This window comes from Acomys minous (assembly GCF_964271855.1).
Source record: "Acomys minous genome assembly, chromosome: 12".
Taxonomy (NCBI): domain Eukaryota; kingdom Metazoa; phylum Chordata; class Mammalia; order Rodentia; family Muridae; genus Acomys; species Acomys minous.
Genome location: NC_140493.1, coordinates 62,707,963 through 62,727,364, shown reverse-complemented (window position 1 = coordinate 62,727,364; position 19,402 = coordinate 62,707,963). Strand labels below are relative to the sequence as shown.

Sequence of the window (19,402 nt, the reverse complement as noted above, 5' to 3'; positions counted from 1 at the left end):
CAGGTGTCCCTCCTTGACGGACCTTTAGCATATCGTATTTGTGATGCGTGACTGTGTTTATGTTACTCTGCTCTTGTTTTCCTTGTGGGTCAATAGAACCTGTCATGGAATGTTTTCCACAGACTGACTGCACCCGGTCTGGTCACGAGGTTTGTCTAGCATGCCGGCCCATGCTGAGTCTTCCTGAAATGAAGGCACAGATCCCTGTTCTGTGCCCCACAGAGTGCTTACGGAACTCTGAGGGAGAAAACAGGCATAGAGATGCGTATAGGGATGGGCATAGAGATGGGGCAGCAGAGGAGCTGGTTTCTTCATGTCCTGCAAGAGGGGGCACTCGATGACTTCTGAGTGTGGGGCGTTAAAGTTCTGTTCTCTTTGATAGGAAGGAAGAAGGAGAGTAACACACTAGGTCATTGCAACAGCACTCAAGGGGACAGAGCATCGGCAGCATGGGGGTGAGGAAGTCCAAGTGACTCAGACGCCTGTCACCTGAAATACTCCAAACCACACACAGACACACATGTGCACACACATGCGCACACACAGACACACACGCACACACATACATACACACAAAAACACATACATGCACACACACATACAAACACGCACACACGCATGCACACGACTGTTCCTGAAGGCCACCAGAGTGGAAGACCTACCAAGACAGAGATGCTTGCATTTTTACATCACTGAATCCTCAACAGCTCGTGTGGGTTGAGTGCTTTTACCTATGAATGAGTAGCTGGAAAAAGTGTTCTGAGATACTTCATTCTGGAGAAATTACAATGTAACTAGAGTGTCTCCATCTTTTGTGTATGATTTCCTGACCATGGCATTTGTAGAATTCTCTGGAACCTCTGATTAATGATGTATTTCCTTTCCTTTCCTTCCTTCCTATTGTTTTTTTGTTTGGCTTGTTTTGAGACACGCTCTGGCTATGTGGTACAGGCTAGCCTCAGATTTGCCCCTCTCTTTCTTCGGCCTCTGAGGCTTGGTTCTCAGGCGTGCACTCCCATTCCTGGTGCAACGCTTCTGTGTGCTGCGTCTGCTACTTCTTCCTAGCCCCGTGTGCTGTGGCAGGACTGTATCGTGTACAGCACTGTGGGCCACATGAATCTAGACAAACCACGTCCTGCTATGGCACAAATTAAGTTCCATGCTCTTTGTAATAAGGATTAAACTTCATATGTTTATAGAGCCCATATTTTAAAACTGAGCCTCTCTTACAAAAGATAATTCCTGTCACCAAACCTGGACCCTTGAAACAGTCAATCGCCAAGCCTGGACCCTTGAAACAGTTGATCACCAAGCCTGGACCTTTGAAACAGTCAAGCACTGAATGCGAACCTGAGTGGCGAGCATTCAGAATGTGAAGCCGGTTAGACGGAATAGCTCCATTAGACCACAGCCATCCGACAGTATGTGGGAGGGCCGGCTTCGCGGCCAGCTGCTCCCCTCTGTGCTGCTGACACCTTTTGCTAGGGACAAATGTCCAGAGGGCTGTGGGAAATCAGCTGTATGTGGACATATAAGTGGATGAGCACTCTTAGAGAGATAATTACATCTGGCTCGACACGGACAGGCATTGGGGTGCGTGCTTCCTGCGCTACTAATGGAGTAGAAAAAGGAAACAAGTCAGGCATGTAGCCAGTGATGGAGGCTTCACCGGAGAGTCTGCAGCTCCTGCCAGTCCTCCGAGATTCCCTGGACTTATGCCACTGCCTCCACACCCAGCTGGAGAGGCACTGAGGAAGAGAAGCCTCCAAGGCAGTCATCCACATACATCATCAAGGGGCTGAGGGGAGTGGTGGGAGAACAGAGGCTGAGAGAGCCACTTTGGGACCCCAAATCCGCCCAAAGATGGGCTCTGTGGTAGGCTGTGGCTCTTGACAGTCTCTAACACTCATCCATCCATATCTGCTGATGACAGCTCCATATCCTCCACAGCCAGGTGCCCTGCTTTTTTCTTTTTTTTATCTAGGAAAAAGAGATTGTTCCTAAGAGCTGGTGTCATCTTCAGCCCATCTATTGGTCTTCCTCCTCATTGTTACATTTTCCATTGTCTCTGTTCTGAGCCCAGGCCTGGACCTCTGAGGTCAGCCTGTCAGAGCTGCCCTGGCTAACTGCTCACACTCAGTCCCAGATTACGGCAGGCAGCAGGGAGTGGAAGGGGGTGCTTGTGGTCCCCCTAGAGCATTACATGGCAGAGGGAAGCAAAGCAATTGGCTTAAAATATGAGACTTGTAATTAGGAGTCTCAAATGCTCTGGCCTTACAGACAGTGGGCCAGTTACATGTAACAGAAGAAAGTGGCTATTTTCAAATCTAATTTTTTAAAAATCTGTTTCCAGCTGGGAAGTTGTGGCACATGCCTTTAATCTCAGCAGAGGCAGGCAGATCGCTGTGAGTTCGAGGCCAGCCTGTTCTACAAAGTTAGTCCAGGACAGCCAAGGCTACACAGAGAAACCCTGTCTTGAAAAACAACAAAAAACAGAACAGAACAAAAAAATCTGTTTAAAAAGAATTCAATATCGTAGCTAGGTGCAGTGGTGCACACCTTTATTCCCAGCATTTGGGAGGCAGAAGCAAGTGGATCTCTGTGAGTTCAAGGCCAGCCTGGTCTACAAAGCAATTCCAGAACAGCCAGGACCACAAGAGAAACCCTGTCTCAAAAAACCAAACAAACAAACAAAAAAAGAAACCAGTATCATCCAATGAGACTGGGAAGAGTAGTTCAAGGCAGCGCCAGACTCTTCACCACGACTTGGTCTTCTTCCCCATCTCCTCCTGGAGAGTGCTACCATCGACTTCAGATGCTATCATGACGATGGTGATGCCAAGCCCGGAACCTCAGCAGGCTCTGAGGCTGAGCACTTACAAGTGGGACCCAGGGCTGGGCTCTGAGATTCGGGAGCTCACACTGGGGCTCACCATAGTTGAAATGACATCCTTAAAAGCCAGTGTGGCGGGGGAGGGGGTGCTGGAGAGATGGCTCAGAGGTTAAGAGCACTGTCTATTCTTTCAAAGGTCCTGAGTTCAATTCCCAGCTACCACAGGGGACTTCCAACCATCTATAATGAGATCTAGTGCTTTCTTCTGGCCTGCAGGCACACATTCGAGCAGAATACTTATGTAAAAATAATAAATTAAATAAATGTTTTTTTAAAAAAGCCAGTGTGAACTCCCCAGTTGGTCCAGTCTGGGCACTGCCATTCACATCAGCTACACCACTTTGGACCGGCTACTTCAACTTTTCTGGACCTGGATTTCCTTAATGAAGAGTTCGGACTCTCTGCTTCAACATTTCTAACTTTCGTGTTTTTCTGGAATTTCTTCTCCGGGTTATTGACGTGTTATCATGGGTTATCATGGGTTATCATGACGTGACACGAGGGTTTGCTCATCATCCACATTTTCAGTCTGACCTTCCCGGTCCGCCTCCAGCTCGTTACTGATTTGCATGCATAAAGGACATATTCATGTGACAGTTCTGACATCTGGCTCTGGTATTGCAGGCCCTACTAAATGAAGTTACATCACGCCTGCCCCTCAGTTTGTGGTTTAACCAGCAGTGGAGTGCATAGGAGGCATAAATAGGCTCACCTCGTTTCTTGACATGCAATTACATCTTTGGCGTCCAACATTCCTAACTCCTTTTTGCTGTGTCTCCAGAGCACAAACCAGTGCTTGAAGGCAGGACCCCAGCAGTACTCTACATATCTAACTTAGGGCCTGGCCCTTGGTTGGTAAATGACTGACTGACTGATAATTCCCAGCTAGCCTCAGCAAGCAGTATCCACCAGCTCTCGCCATGGAAGCTGTGGGAACCCTGGAGCCCACCCTCCTAACCTCCCAGAGTCTGGTTAATATCTGCCCTGTGAAGGCGATTTTAAAATATAGCAGGCGTCTGTGTCTTGATTGATTGCTAGCAGGCTAGAAAATACTGCTCTAATAATAATAATTATAGGCCTAATAATAAACATTATTAGGCTGTGCTGGTAATTAACAGCAACAGAAGGCTCTTTGCTTTCTCTCCTCAGGGATCAACTACTGTGCACTGAACAAGCCAGGCTGTGAGCACGAGTGCGTCAACACAGAGGAGGGCCACTACTGCCGCTGCCGGCGGGGCTACACCCTGGACCCCAACGGCAAGACCTGCAGCCGTGAGTGTGGCCCCAGGGGTATGGGCGCTGATGGGGTGGGGCCCATGCACAGTCCTTTGGGTTCATTAGCAGCCGTGTCCTTCCAGAGCTTTTGGGTTTCCTCCATTTTATAACCAGCAATTGGCGCTGATAGTACTACCCACTTCAAAGGCTGAGTGTAATGATTAAGAGAATCCATATAAGGGCTAGAGAGACGCTTGGGGTTAAGAGCACTTGCTGCTCTTGTAGAAGACCCAGATTCTGTTCCCAGCACCCACACATGGTGGCTCACAACTGTTTGTAACTCCGGTGCCAGGGGATTCAACACCCTCTTCTGACTCCACAGATACCAGGCACACATATAATACACATATACACATACGGGCAAAATTCTGATACACATAAAATAAATAAACCTAAAAAGAATTTAAGGAGAGTTAGTATGTGCTGAGGACGGTGGTGCACAGGTCACAGTCCCAGAACTCAGGAGCCTGAGGCAGAAGGATGGTGACTTCAAGACTCCATGGGCCCTACAGCAAGCTGTCATCTCAAAACGCTGGAAGAGAACAAGATGGGGAGGATGGATAAATAAATAAATGTGTAGGGGTTGTGGGTGTAGCTCAGTCAGTAAGAAGAGGGCTTAGCCTTAATGTGCACAAAGCTGTGGGTTAGATTAGCCAGTACCGAATAAAGTTAGGAGGGTGGAAGGGAGAAAGTGGGGGAGGGAGGGAGGGAGGGAGGGAGAGTGTATTTAGACTGCTTAGAACAGGATTGTTCGCTGCTATTCTTTGCTAATAAAAGCATTTACACAGCTGTGTGGCAGATGTGGTGCCCGTGCACCACAGTACCGAGTCGAGGGCGAGGGACTGCGGATTTAACTCATACACACACACACACACATGCACACACACACACACGCACGCACGCACACACACAATAACACAGTGGGTCCTTCGTGCTAAGAGAGCAGCAGCCACAGCAGCAGCCTAGGCAGCGGTTTATTCTTCTTTCTCCCAGAGTTCCAAAGAGCCTTCTTATAGGCAGCAAAACAGGAATCCTCCTCCCAGGTGAAATCCCTCAAGAGGTGATTGCACACAGGAGGACAAGTCTCGAGGAAGGGGGCGGGGGCACATTCTCAGAGCAGTAAACAAGGCTAGCTAACCAAGATAAACACAGACATGGAAGCTGCTAGAAACAGGACATGAAACAGCAAGACAGGCAGGCAGCCCAGTCAGGCCTGGTTCCTACAGGCAGAGGCAGGTGGATCTCTGTGAGTTCAAGGCCAGCATGGTCTCCAGGACAGCCAGGGATACACAGAGAAACCCTGTCTCGGAAAAAAAAAACAAAAACAAAAACAAAAAAGCATTTACTAAGTCAGATAGGCCCGAGAGTCAAGCCTAAGCTCTGTCACCTTCTACATATGTGGCCCAGACGTTTGTTCTCCAAGCTTCAATTGCCTGTACCAGCTGCGGCTCCCCGGTGGTTATGGGGAAAGATGGAGGCCATTGCCATCTCTTGACCTAGTGCCTGGCCTGTGGTAAACATAATACTAAAGATAAAAACCCTAGTCCATATCCCCAGGCCTATGACAGTGGACCACCCGGTCCAGCTTGGGACAAGAGGCCAAAAGGGGTGGACCTTGGAACACTTTGGACTATCCAGGCTGGCATGAGGGCAGAACTGCGCAATACAGGACTTCTGCTAACTCTTTCCTCAGTTTCCTTGTATTGGAGCCACACATCCATGCTTGGTGAGATAAACACATGGGAACTTTCAAGTCTTACCAGCATGATGGGCCCCATTTTTTTTTTGAGGTACAGTTTTCACAGGCCCAAGCCAGCAAGCTGAGAGTATTTGGGTCTGTGGTGGATCCTAGGGCCCTGACACACTAAGAGCTGGTGCTAGCGACACCGGCCTCCATAGGAAGGTCCCTTTGTGTAGCCTTGTGCCCAGTATGCTCTGCGTCTGTCAGCTCTGCATGCAGAAGTAGACTGTACGTGCGAACCACGCAGCTGTTGAACATTTGGACCCTCGACTGCCAGGAGAGGAAGTTTCACAGCTCAAGTATGACACACGGAGCCGACCCGGGGGAACCTCGTTCTCCTTCATCTTGAGAGGGAACAAAATGCCTTGTTTTGGCTTTCCAAGCCTGATCCCAGAAGCCAAAGGACTTCTGAGCAACGGAGCTGATGCGAAAGTCAGCACTGTGCTGTGCACTTCCTGCTGGGATGGCTCTGGGTCCTGAGCTGCTGAGGAGCAGGCGATCTTTGTTAAACTAGAAAATGCCTGGCTAGTGGAGCTGCCCTGTCCTGCCTTCCCACATGTGTGGGGTTGGCTTGCTGCTGCCCTGGCAGGGATCCCCGACTTGGCTGCATGTACCTTAGTAACTAAGGAGTCTTGGACTCCCTGATTCTCCCAGCATGCTTGGGGAGTCTAGAAGAGCTCAGACATGAGCCCAGAAGAGAAGGTACAGTTTCCACAGGTCTTTTTCTGTAAGATTTCTCAACTTTTATAAAGCAGAAACAAAGCTGTTTCTGTCCAAAAGTGCCCATGGAAATGAATAGCGTCCTGAGAGTGGAGGCATGAAGACCACAAGCCCTTCTGCAGTGCTCACTCCACGCAGGCGCACGCAGCTGTGGGCACCTGCGGCGCACTCACCAACTCCACGCATGTGCAGCTGTGGGCACCTGCAGCGCACTAACTCACGCCACACAGGCGCAGCTGTGGGCAAGTGCGGAACACTCACCAACTCCACACATGCGCAGCACTCACTCCAGCCAGGCGCAGCACTCACTCCACGCAGGCACAGCTGTGGGCACCAGCGGCACACTAACTCACTCCAAGCAGGCACAGCTGTGGGCAAGTGCAGCACACTCACCAACTCCACGCATGCGCAGCACTCACTCCACCCAGGCGCAGCTGTGGGCACCTGTGGCACACTAACTCACTCGACGCAGGTGCAGCACTCACCCACTCCACACAGGCGCAGCACTCACTCACTCCACACAGGCGCAGCTGTGGGCACCTGCGGCACACTCACCAACTCCACACATGCGCAGAACCCACTCACTCCACGCAGGTGCAGCTGTGGGCACCTGCGGCGCATTAACTCACTCCACACAGGCACAGCTGTGGGCAAGTGCGGCACACTCACCAACTCTACGCATGTGCAGCACTCACTCCACGGAGGCGCAGCTGTGGGAACCTGCGGCGCACTCACCCACTCCACGCAGGCGCAGCACTCACTCCACAGAGGCGCAGCTGTGGGGACCTGTGGCGCACTAACTCACTCCATGCAGGCGCAGCTGTGGGCACGTGCGGCGCATTCAGCAACTCCATGCATGCGCAGCTGTGGGCACCTGCGGCGCACTCAACCACTCCACGCAGGCGCAGCTGTGGGCACCCGTGGCGCACTAACTCACTCCACGCAGGCGCAGCTGTGGGCACCTGCGGCACACTCACCCACTCCACGCAGGCGCAGCTGTGGGCACCTGGGGCACCCTCACCCACTCCACGCAGGCCCAGCACTCACTCATTCCACGCAAAGGCAGCTCTGGGCACATGGCGGCACACTCACCAACTCCACACATGCACAGCACTCACTCCACACAGGCGCAGCTGTGGGCACCTGTGGCGCACTAACTCACTCCACACCGGCGCAGCTGTGGGCAAGTGCGGCACACTCACCAACTCCACGCATGCGCAGGACCCACTCACTCCACGAAGACGCAGCTGTGGGCACCTGCGGCGCATTAACTCACTCCACACAGGAGCAGCTGTGGGCAAGTGCGGCACACTCACTCTCTCCACGCAGGGGCAGCTGTTGGCACGTGCAGCACACTCACTCCACTCAGGCACAGCTGTTGGCACATGCAGCGCATTCACCCACTCCACGCAGGCGCAGCTGTGGGCACCTGCAGCACACTAACTCCAAGCTTGCGCAGCTGGGGGCACCTGCAGCACACTAACTCACTCTATGCAGGTGCAGCTGTGGACACCTTCAGCACACTAACTCACTCCATGCAGGCGCAGCTGTGGGCACCTTCAGCACTCTCTCATGTTCCTCCCATCAACTCTCCTGGTAAATGACAGAATTGGGATGTGGCTCCTGCGACCTTGCACATGTTTGCAGTAGGTGCCGCTACCAGCGAGCGGACTGTTCGAGAAAGCACTGGTCCTCAGCCAAGCGGAGAGGAAAAGTGTACTTCTGTCTGCCCAGCTGACAGGGAATGCACTTTCTCCACTTAGTAAATCTGGGGAACAGCCCATGGGGCTCTCTGTGGGAGCTGACCACTGCAGCTGTGTGTTCCTTGGTCTTCAGCTCTCCCTGCCCTAGGGCCAGCTGTGTGGTGTTTGGGTGCCAGAAGAGGCCACACAGGCAGCCGAGGCTTTTGTTTATTCTCTGAATCTGGATTTCCTGATTAAGAGAATTTTTTTTAAAACTTCACTTTTTAATTTTCAATAGAATTGAATTGAACAGTAATTCTCTCTGAGCACTATTTACTAATAATACCAAGCATGCCCTAGGTGGTCGGTGTATGCCAGCCTCTGTCTGGAGGACTTTGGATGCATTATCTCCTCTATCTTTTCACTATATTACTACCAGAAAGTGACCACCATGTGTCTGAGGGAGACAACCCAGTTGGTAAAGCATTTGCTTTGCAAGCCAGAGTTCCAGGTCCAGAACCCAGATAAAATGCCAGGTGTGGCAGCATGCCTTTGTAATCTCAGCTGAGAGCCAGGCAATCTAGCTTACCTGTTGGGTTTCCAAGCCAGTGAGACAGACCCTGTCTGCAGGACAAAGACTACAGTTCCCAAGAATGCTGAAGTTGTCCTCTGGCCTCCGCAAGCATGCTCACACACGTGCATGTGTATTTCCATACATGAACACACAGAGACAGGCAGGCATAAAAAGAAAAAGAAGAAAAGGGACCTGCCTCCAGGTCAGGGTCACAGCACAGCAAGGAAAGTAGCCCTGGCCTAGTTTGCTTCTCTGCTGCCACGATAAGCTCTGTGACCAAAAACAGCGTTGGAAGGAGACAGCTTGGTTCAGTTTACACTTCCAGGTAACAGTTTAGGGCCGAGGGAAACCCAGGCAGGAACTGAGACAGAGACTGTGGAGCCACGCTGTACACTCGCTTGCATCCAAGTTCACAATCACGGTGGGCTGAGCCCTCCCACAATAGGGCTACATCAAGAACATGCCACACGCGCCCACAGGCCAATCTGATGGAGGCAGTTCCTCAGTCCAGATCCCCTCTGAGTGACTCTAGGTTTGTGTCAAGTCCGCTGAAACTGGCTATGGAGCAAAGCTGGTTTCCCAGCAAGCCCTGCAGCATGAGGTAAAGCAGAACCTTCCCTGTGGCTGCTGCTGCTGCCAGGAAGGCTTTGGTTTGCAGGCTCTGGGTCAGTGGAGCACTGGCCCCAGTCCCTTTATGTTCTCCTGTTTTGTGACGGATGCAGGGGTGGACCACTGTGCACAGCAGGACCATGGCTGTGAGCAGCTGTGCCTGAACACAGAGGAGTCCTTTGTCTGCCAGTGCTCTGAAGGCTTCCTTATCAACGATGACCTCAAGACTTGTTCCAGTGAGTTTCCCTCTCATCTCTCTATGAGGGAAGGGTTCCCAACAGGACAGCATGTTTTCCTCGGCCCCTTTTCCTCCTCCTGGGGAAACCACATGCTGTTAGTGGCAGCAAATGGGAACAGTTACTTGGTCCCCATCACAGCCCAGAAGCCTTGCTGACAGGTCCAGGGACCTCACGTGGCTTTTGGTCTCACAGGGGCGGACTACTGCTTGCTGAGCGACCATGGTTGTGAATACTCCTGCGTCAACACAGACAGATCCTTTGCCTGTCAGTGTCCTGAGGGTCATGTGCTCCGCAGCGACGGGAAGACCTGTGCAAGTGAGTCTAATCACGTCTGATATCCTGGGACAGACAGGATTTGATACGAGCCCTTGTGGGTGCCAGTGGGCTGCTGGCGTGTGCGTGTACCTGAGTGTCCTCTCCCAGGCTTCACTGGGCACCCAGTGACGAGGGTGCCTGCATCCCGAAGCCTCAGACTTCCTTCCCATGCTCCTGGAAGTGGCTCTGCTATCCCCATGCCCTGCCTCCCCACCATTAGGAAACAGGCCCTCATTCTTGGCATGCTGCTCTGGTTTGAGTTGTGGTTTATTCATACTTAAATTTATGTTCAAGTGTGGTTGCCGTTGTGACACGTTTGAGACATGGAAGTTTTCCAAGGTGATTATGTTGGTTGGAAGGATTCGCGCTTTCCTCGGGGATGTGGGCTGGTAGCGGAGAATGGATAACTCTAAGTGACATCAGTCCCTGCCCCCCTGACCCCATCTCTTTTGTACACACCTCCTCACCTCTGTGCCTTCCAACCAATGAGATGAAGCAGAATGAAGCTCTGCCTTTACTCTTCTGCCCTTCCTCGACATTCTATCCATGTACCGTGTAGCAATGCCACCGAGTCCAGCCTGAGACACTCAAAGCTCTGCCCCTAGCCAGTCATGCCTGGGACTCACAGTGCAGACACTTACTGCCAGCTGGCTGCATGCCAGCTGCCAAGCACTGTGCTGAGCACATGCTGTCACACTCAGGGACAGATGGGATAGCCGCAGCTCAGACTTGGGGAACAGTCCAAGATGGCCTTCAACTAAGTAGGGGCTCATTCTCTGTGACACCCTGGTCGGTTCTGAAAAGGAGATGTCCGAGACTTCAGCCTTCGCTGAGCCCTGTCAGCTCAGGCCAAGGCCAGGTTGGCAGGGATGCTGTCTGGGTATATGTCTCCTGGTAGCTGGCTTTACATCCTTTTTCCATTTAAACAAACAAAAGATCCAGGCTCCCTCCCCTGGTGATGGCGGCACACACTTAATCTCAGCACTCGGGCGGGGTGGGGCAGGCAGAGGCAGGTGGATCTCTGTGAGTTTGAGGCCAGCCTGAGTCCCAGACAGCCAAGACTACACAGAGAAACTGTCTTGGAAAGCAAAAGGAAAAAAAAAGGTTCCGTTCTCCCTCATCTCTTCCACTCGATGAGGTCATGCTTTCTTCCCTTCGTTCCCATTTCCAAATGGGCCAAGATAAAGGACTGAGAACAGTTTGGGAGAAAGGACCAGAATGGAAGCAAAGAGCATCCTTTGTTTTCCCTGGCCACTGTCTCTCTGACTGTAGGAGCAAGTCCCGTGGCCACCGACACAGCTGCAGGTCCGGCACTAACGCATCCTCCGTTTGTCGGAACCTCACATGGGCAGATGAGCGACCTGCACAGCTGTGCAGTGGTAACTGTGCTTCTTGTGAGAAAATGTTCTCCTAGTTTGGGGTGGATTCTTGGATCTTGGCAACTAGGTTGTCCATGTTGCAGCTTGCTTGTGGATCCCTGCCCAGCTGCCTCTCAGACTGCTGCTGCTGCTGCTGCCAATTCGAGTATGGCCTGGGCACTGGGAGTGTGGACAAAGGGTGGGTAAGCTAAAAGCATCTCTGCTTCCCTGGCCGCCAAAGCCAGATGTGAGGGGCTCAGGGGTGCGATTCTCCATCATCTTAGATTATTCAGGCTCCTTCTTTGTCCTCTTTACTCTGATAATCAAGAGCAGAGTGTGAGATCATTGCAGGGCTTGTAAACTTTCCTCACAGAGCCTGACACACGCAGACCCTTCTGTCATTCCCCCGCCCCTCAGCTAATCAGAGTTTTGCCATCGCCTGTTTTCTCATTTAAAGTGTGTTTGTAACTGCCTGTATAAGAGAAAGCCCAACAGTGCAACTGCAAGTGAGCTTTATGCAGTGGCTTTGAGAACATGTGAGGTAATCCGATGGGGTAGAACTTACCTCAGAACAATACGGGACAAACACATTTTCCCCGCCAGAGCCGTTCCCCTAATTGAAGACTTTCTGTCTGCTCTCAAATGATTCGGTCCAGCTGCTCCATCCGTCCTGTAACCGTAACTGTGGTCACAGCTAATGGGGGTTGGAGTGAGTGTTCCCCTGCCCCTTGCCAGATGACACAGAGCCAGATAAGATGACTGTACCTCCTCAGTAACGTCTGGTGGACAGGAGATGGGAGTAAGCTGGCGTCTCCCAGGCCTTGCTCAGCAGATGAGAGATTCCTTGGCCTTTATTTGGAGCCTTGACAACAGATGGCCTAAAGAGCCCTCCCTTGTTCCGGAAGTTGCCTGAAGTGTAGAGCCAAAGTCCAGGTTCCTGGGCCACTGGGTCAAAGTGGGTACTGACTGGCAGGAGGCCAGGCCTCTTTTCCTCTCAGTCCTCCGGTGCCAGGTTCTAGCTCTAGTTTGGGGGTGCAGGGAAATGCTGAAGGCAGCTCAGGGGCTTCTTTTCCTCACTAGCAGTTTCCCTTAAATGTAGCTTGTACCATACAGGTGCCAAACACAGTGCCAAACAAAACTCCATGGGCACAATATGCATGGAGTTCACAGCCCGCTGCTGCCTTCAAGCCCTTGGCAGAGGAGAGGTAAGAGGTCAGGTCCCACCTGGAGTTAGGATTCCCAGAGTGCAGCCTGGCAAAGTGAAATGAATGACGTAATGATTGCAGAGAGATCAGCTAGCTTCCCTTTGACTCCGCGCCCCTGCTGCAGGCTCCACTTCCAGCACTGTCACCTTTAGTGGCTCTCAGAAAAAAAAAATCCAATGACAATCCTTGATTTGGCAGTGTGGGAGAGCCCCCCCCCCTCCACCTGTTAAGGCCTTTCCCAGGTCTTCTCACAGCTTCCTGGGATTCAACTAAAGTGCTCTCGGAACAACCCCCTACCCCACCCCACCCCCGCCATACAGAGACACAACCTATCACGGAGTCAGCCCTATGGGAACTTCCTCCTCCACCCCCTGGGTACCTGTGCACAGATGTGAACAGGGACACAGCAGAATATAAAGAGTATGGATCTGGGATCCAAAGATCCAAGTTCACATACTGTTGTTTCTAACCTGGGCAAGGAAGCTGGCCCTCCCTGTGTGTCTGCTCACCTTCAAACTGGGAGCCATTATCCCTGCCTTCCAGGTCCCAGAGGGACACGGAGACCTACCTTCATAGACATGTTTTGAGAATTTCTAGTGGGCGTTAAACCCTATGACACCCCTGTTAGGGTCTCACTCCTCATCTTTAGACTAGACTGCTCTTCACTGAGAGGCCCACAAGGAGCTCCCTGTATTGCTATCTAAAGACTCACCTTCCAGGGACAGGCTTAGGGGGTCCACGCTCTGTCTCCTATAGAAGCCACAGCCTTGAACCCCTCCGCATCCAGGTGGCCGCACGCCCAGTCTGAAAAGCCTCTTCGGCTCCAAAGACCTACCCACCCCTCATGCTGCAAAGAGTCTAAGTCTGCTCTGGCAGCCATGACAAAATACCACAGACCATGTATTGTTTCCTGACCACAGAAATGTCTTTCTCATAGTACTGGAGGCTACAAGTCTGAATGCAGGGCGCCAGCATGGTAATGCTCTGGTGAGGGCTTTTCTGCACCAGCGGCTGTTTCCTCTCACGAAGGGAGAGAGATGGAGACAGGGAGTAAGTTAATGAGCTGTTTGGTATCTTTTTAAATAAGAATAGAAATCCTGGGGTGCCAAATGACACAGTGAAGACATGCCTACCGTGCAAGCCTGGTGAACTGTTTGGTCCCTAGGATGTAAATAAAGGCAGAAGGAGAGACCTGACTCCAGAAAGTTAGTCTCTGACCTCCATATTGCACCACAGCACATGGGCTCCCCCATCACGCCACACACACTATGATGATGATGATGATGATGATGATGATGATGATGATGACAACGACGACGATGATGATAAGACTTAGTTCCATTGAATCTGGGCCCCAGCCTTGCAGTCACAAGCAAACCTAATTACTTCCCTTCCTCCAATTACCACCACATCAAGAATTAGGGGACCAGTCGGTCCAGTGCATAGCATGGATGAGGGGAGGGGATTACCTTCATCTCAACACATCCCGGGAGTCCTCAGCTTCAGAACACAGGAGCCAGAATGATGGTCTGGAGGGCATCTCGGTGTGGATGCTTCTCAGTTTGGGAAAAGGCTTCTACAGGGGCGCCAAAGGTTCGGCTGTCTGCATTGAAACCGTCATGGTAGCTGTTGACCTTGGGTCAGTCACCTTCTTGGCAGACCACCACTATGGCCATCTCCCTCTAGAGTCAGGTGTGTTTTCGTTATATATCATATGTGGCATTCAGAGTGGGGTTGCTATGTGTCGCTGTTGCCGAAGTCTGACCACGCTGGACACGTTACCCACAATTCCTGCAGCTCCCACCCAACATATAACTTAGATGTAAGAAGCACAGTCTGTGTCTGCTATACTGGTCACAGATGGCAGGCCCCATTCACAATGAGGCTTTAGAGAGGGGTGTGACCTGCCTCTGCCCATGGGAACAGAAAAGAGAAAGGCATTTATTTGAGTGGAAGATGTTTTTGTTCTGCTGTCTGAAATGTCTGCCCCTTCTACTTCAGCACTGATTAGTCATTGAGTCTGACCCATCCCCTTTCCTGGCTGGGAGTCTTAATATTTGTTTAAGCCCTTGGCTCATTTGTCCTTATTCTCTTGGGTGTTTGCCTGTGGTATGCCAGGTGCTGGTGGTCCCTGGGGATGACCTAATTCAATTTCTGCCTCCGCAGTGGCTACTGTTTCTCTGGAAGAGATATTTAAGATGCGTCAGCCAACCTGTGTGGTGACCACTGGGATGTGGGCAGAACTGCCACAAGAGCAGGAAGTAGGGAGGCCCAAGTCTCAGGGAAAATGTTTAGTCTAATGCTGGAGGATCAGTCAGGGGAGCTAGCCACAGGTGCAACACAAGCGCTTCCCTGACATGGACAGTAGCGTGTGCACGTCCATGATCAGGCCTGGCCAGAGGGAGCCACAGGAGCAGGTGGGACCTGTCACATGTAGCCCGGAGAGTGACAGGAAACCTCCTGGAACCTACCTTGAGCCAACTATTAGTTTTCTTCCAAGATACTTACAAGACTGATTAGCTCCATAGAGCTGGGATCTAGAAACACAGAGGGGATAGGTCTGTGGTCGGTACATATCTTCAGGTTAAGGAACCTTGAGAAAGTAATTTCTGCTTGCTGGCTGCCTGTTTCCTCGTCTTTAAATTGGAGCTGGATCAGCATATTTCCAAGGTCCTTTCTGCCTGTATCTGAAGGCAACAGGCACAGGTCATCAGTCCACAGATGCTTCCAAACAAGTGCAATCCTAACCTGGGTACACACCATCCCCCTGGCTGGTGGCGAATCAGAGATGGTGGCTGAGAGGAGGCACTGAAATGCATCCCCCCAGCAGAGCAGCATCAGTCCCAGGAGGAGCTGAGGCCAAGTTGGTTTCCGGAATGAGTAGGTAGGAAGCACTAGGGCCTGTGGCAGGAGGTGAGTTCAGTGCACAGTTAGCATTCTTTCTCTTATGGCATCTGGTGCTTGAACCGTGTGACAAATGAGATGTGTGTGTTCTGCAAGGCTGCTGTGTAGGAGATAGTGGGGATCCTGGCTGACTGCCAATACTATCCACCCAGTTTTCATTGGGAACATCCACACAGATCCTGTGACGTGGATTTAATTACCTTTGGTTTTAGAGTAGGAAAATGAAAAAAAATTTCCTCTTTTGCAAAAGTCCTTTTCCGGGACAAGTATGTTCCAGGCAGCAAGGCACTGGTGATAGAAGGAGACGTAGGTATGCCCATGGGCTCTTGGCTACCATGGCCCATGTGGACACAGCCATACAGGCAGTAGATGTGGATTTCTCCCAAAATGAAACATACAGGTTGATACTGCCCCCAAAGTGAGGCACATGTGGCTTTGAGACCCGTGCTATAGGGAAGACTTCCTGTGAAGTGAGCAGTGAGGAAAAGGAGAGAGGAGCTCAGAGAGCAGACTCTGGGGCAGGGAGGAGACTGCTGGGAGGAGAAGGGCAGTATGAAGCTAGGGAACGTGAGGTGATGAGGCTGCAGAGCAAGTGTGCCAATCCCACTAAGGATGTCCTGTCTTACCATCATTAGAAAGTGACTTTAAAATCCCAGGCAGAGGACTGGAGAGAGAGTTCAGCAGCTCATCTAGAGAGCCTGGGTCCCATTCTCAGCACCCATGTGACAGCTCCAAACCATCTACACTCCGGTTCCAGGGGATCCTGCACCCCTCTAATGGTTCCAAGGGAATTGCTCACACATGGCACAAATAGACACGGAGGCAAAATGCTCACACACATAAAGTAAAATATAGAAGAAGAAGAAGGAGGAGGAGGAGGAGGAGGAGGAGGAGAAGGAGAAGGAGAAGAAGAAGAAGAAAAAGAAGAAGGAGAAGAAGAAGGAGGAAGAGGAGGAGGAGGAGGAGGAGGAGGAGGAGAAGAAGAAGAAGAAGAAGAAGAAGAAGAAGAAGAAGAAGAAGAAGAAGAAGAAGAGGCTCTTGTTCCTGGTGTCTGGTGCTTTTTGAGATACTGCACTAACTGCCTGATAGGCCATCATCTGTCTCTGAGCTCCACAGCCCAGTTTTTGCTTTTATTTTGAGATGAAGTCTCATGAAGTTGCCCAGACTTGAGCTCACCTGAGTTTGGTCTGTAGAACCCACATGGTAGAAGGTGAAAAATGACCTCTTGCAAGTGGACCTCAAACCACTAAATTTAAACTATGGCATATGTTTGTGATTGGGAGCATGTGCCCATAAATGCACACATACACACACACACACACACACACACACACACACACACAATGTAGTTTTTTTTTCTGTTCTTCATTGCTTTTGAGAAAGGGCTTAGTAATGTCGCCCAGGCTTGTCTTGAACTCAAGAGCCTCCTTTAGTCTTCCAAGCCGTGGGTTACAGGAATATAACATCATGCCTAACTTCCCAGTACTCCTTTATATGAATAAGTGCAAATAAAATACATGTTTTTGTTTTTGCTTCTATACACACAACATAGTATTCAATATAGTCGATTCTATTTTTTTTCACTCAATATTATTTCCTAGAGATGTCTTTGTATCATTACTTAGTCACTGTTCTTTTGCTGTGAAGAGACACCATGACCAAGGCAACATTATAAGAGAAAGCATTTAACTGGGGTCTTGCTTACACATTTCAGAGCTTTCGTCATCATGTCATGTAGGCAGACACTGGAGCAGTAGCTGAGAGTTACATACTGACCTATAGGCAGAGAAAGAGACTCTGGGCTTGCTTACCATGGGCATTTGAAACCTCAAAGCTTACACCAGTGACACACTTCCTCATAAGACCACATAGCCTAACCCTTCTAATCTTTTTAGATTGTGCCACTCCTAGGGACTAGGCATTCAAATATATGAGCCTATGAAGGATATTCTTATTTAAACCACCACATTCCACATAATGCAAAAAGCATTTAATTAAATTTCAAAAGTCGGGCTGAAGAGATGGCTCAGTGGTTAAGAGCACTGACTGCTCTCCTAGAGTTCCTGAGTTCAATTCCCAGCGACCACATGGTGGCTCACAACCATCTATAATGTGATCTGATGCCCTCTTCTGGCCTGCAGGGGTACAAGCAGGCAGATCACTGTATACATAATAAATAAATCTTTAAAAAAGAAAAAAATAAATAAATTCCAAAAGTCTCCATGGTCTATCACAGTCTCAACATTGTTTAAAAGTCCAAAATTCACCATCTCTCCTGAGACTCCTAACTGTAACCCCCATAAAATAAAAATAAAAATCAGGTCACACACTTTCAGCATACAGTGACACAGAATATATATTACCATTCCAAAAGGAAGGAAAGGGAGAACAGTGAGGAGATACTGGACCAAAGCCAGACTGAAAACCAGGAGGGCAAATTCCTCGGCACGCCCATGTCTGACGCCAAATCCCCTCAGATCTCCGGCCTCCTCCAGCTTTGTTGATGATGGCGCAGTTCTCTCTCTTGGGCTGTTTCCACACCTGATCTGCAGCATTCCATGGCAGAATCCCACAGCTCTGGCATCTCCAATATCTTAGGGTCTCCAACACAATCCAGGTTTCACCTTCAAAACTTCACAAACAACCTCCCTGGGCTTCCATGCAGAGACTTTTCTTAGCTGAGGAGGGAGACTCCACAACCCCATTCCCATATCCTTGCCTCAAAGCCAAAGCCCTGTAGCATCGGCTTCCATCACTGCTGACACTTTCCCTTAATTCCTTTTCACAAATATGGCACAAGCTAGGTAGGGTCTCGCCCTGAGGCCACTGTTCCCTGTATTACCATTCAGCATCAGGGTTTTCTTTAAACTTTTTATCTCCTAGCGCAACGGACTTAGCTCCATTATACTTTCTGGTGCTCCTTTTAGACTCAGACTGTACATTTTGTATTTTCTTTGTCTAGCTTGCTCCTTTTCACATAGATCTGCATAAGAGTGATTACTAGTAACCACATGATACATTTAATACTAGACTGTCTTGAAATCTCCTCTGCCAACACCATTAACAAAACTCTTCCATTTAATCTCAGGCAGATTTTCTAGGACAAGGACAAAAAGCAGCCACATTCCTTGCCATGATGTCACAAGAGCTGTCTCTATTCCAGTTACTTCTATTCTTCCTATGAATCCTCATAACCCAGCCATCATAATCTACATTGCTCACAGCACCACTGTCCTCTATAATCCTACTGGCATGGTCCAGTAGGCCCTCCTTAAAGTATTCAACTGGTTCCTGAGCCCAAGTCCCAAAGTCCACATCCTACCATCAAGCAGCATGGTCAGGCTGCTTACAGCAATACCTCACTCCTGGTACCAAAATCTGTGTTAGTCACTCTTGTGTTGCTTTGATAGGGCACCATGACCAAGGCAGCTCATATTAAAGAAAGCGTTTGATGGGGGGCTTGCTTACAGTTTTAGAGGTTTAGTCCATTGTAATCATCATGGCAGGGAACATGGCAGCATGCAGGCAGGTTCTGGAGCAGTAGCTGAGAGCTATATACTGACCCATAGGCAAAGAGAGAGAGAGACTCTGAGCTTGCCATGGGCTTTTGAAACCTCAAGACCTACCCCCGAGTGACACACTTCCTCCAACAAGGCCATCCTGGATTCAGTTCTCAGCACCCCCATGACAGCTCCAATATTGCTACTCCTTGGTGACTAAGCATTCAAATCTATGAGCCTATGGGGGCATTCTTATTCAAACCAGCACAATTACAAAGGGAAGCTCCTCGTTCTTTTTACAGCTGTGTTATGTTCCATTGCATTTGGCCAGTCGCCTGTTTCTAGACACTTTGGTGGACTCTCACTTTTCATCTTACACTAATGGAG

General features: G+C 50.2%; 1 protein-coding gene across 2 annotated transcripts in view; it reads left to right on the top strand.

Moving 5' to 3' along the window:
• The window catches only part of MATN2 (matrilin 2), a 146,784-nt gene that overhangs the window by 109,546 nt on the left and 17,836 nt on the right, over positions 1-19,402 (top strand). For both annotated transcript variants that reach the window (XM_084751308.1, XM_084751307.1), the window contains exons 8-10: positions 4,043-4,165; positions 9,608-9,730; positions 9,926-10,048. In XM_084751308.1, coding sequence (XP_084607434.1) covers positions 4,043-4,165; positions 9,608-9,730; positions 9,926-10,048 — 369 coding nt within the window. The remainder of the gene's footprint in view (positions 1-4,042; positions 4,166-9,607; positions 9,731-9,925; positions 10,049-19,402) is intronic.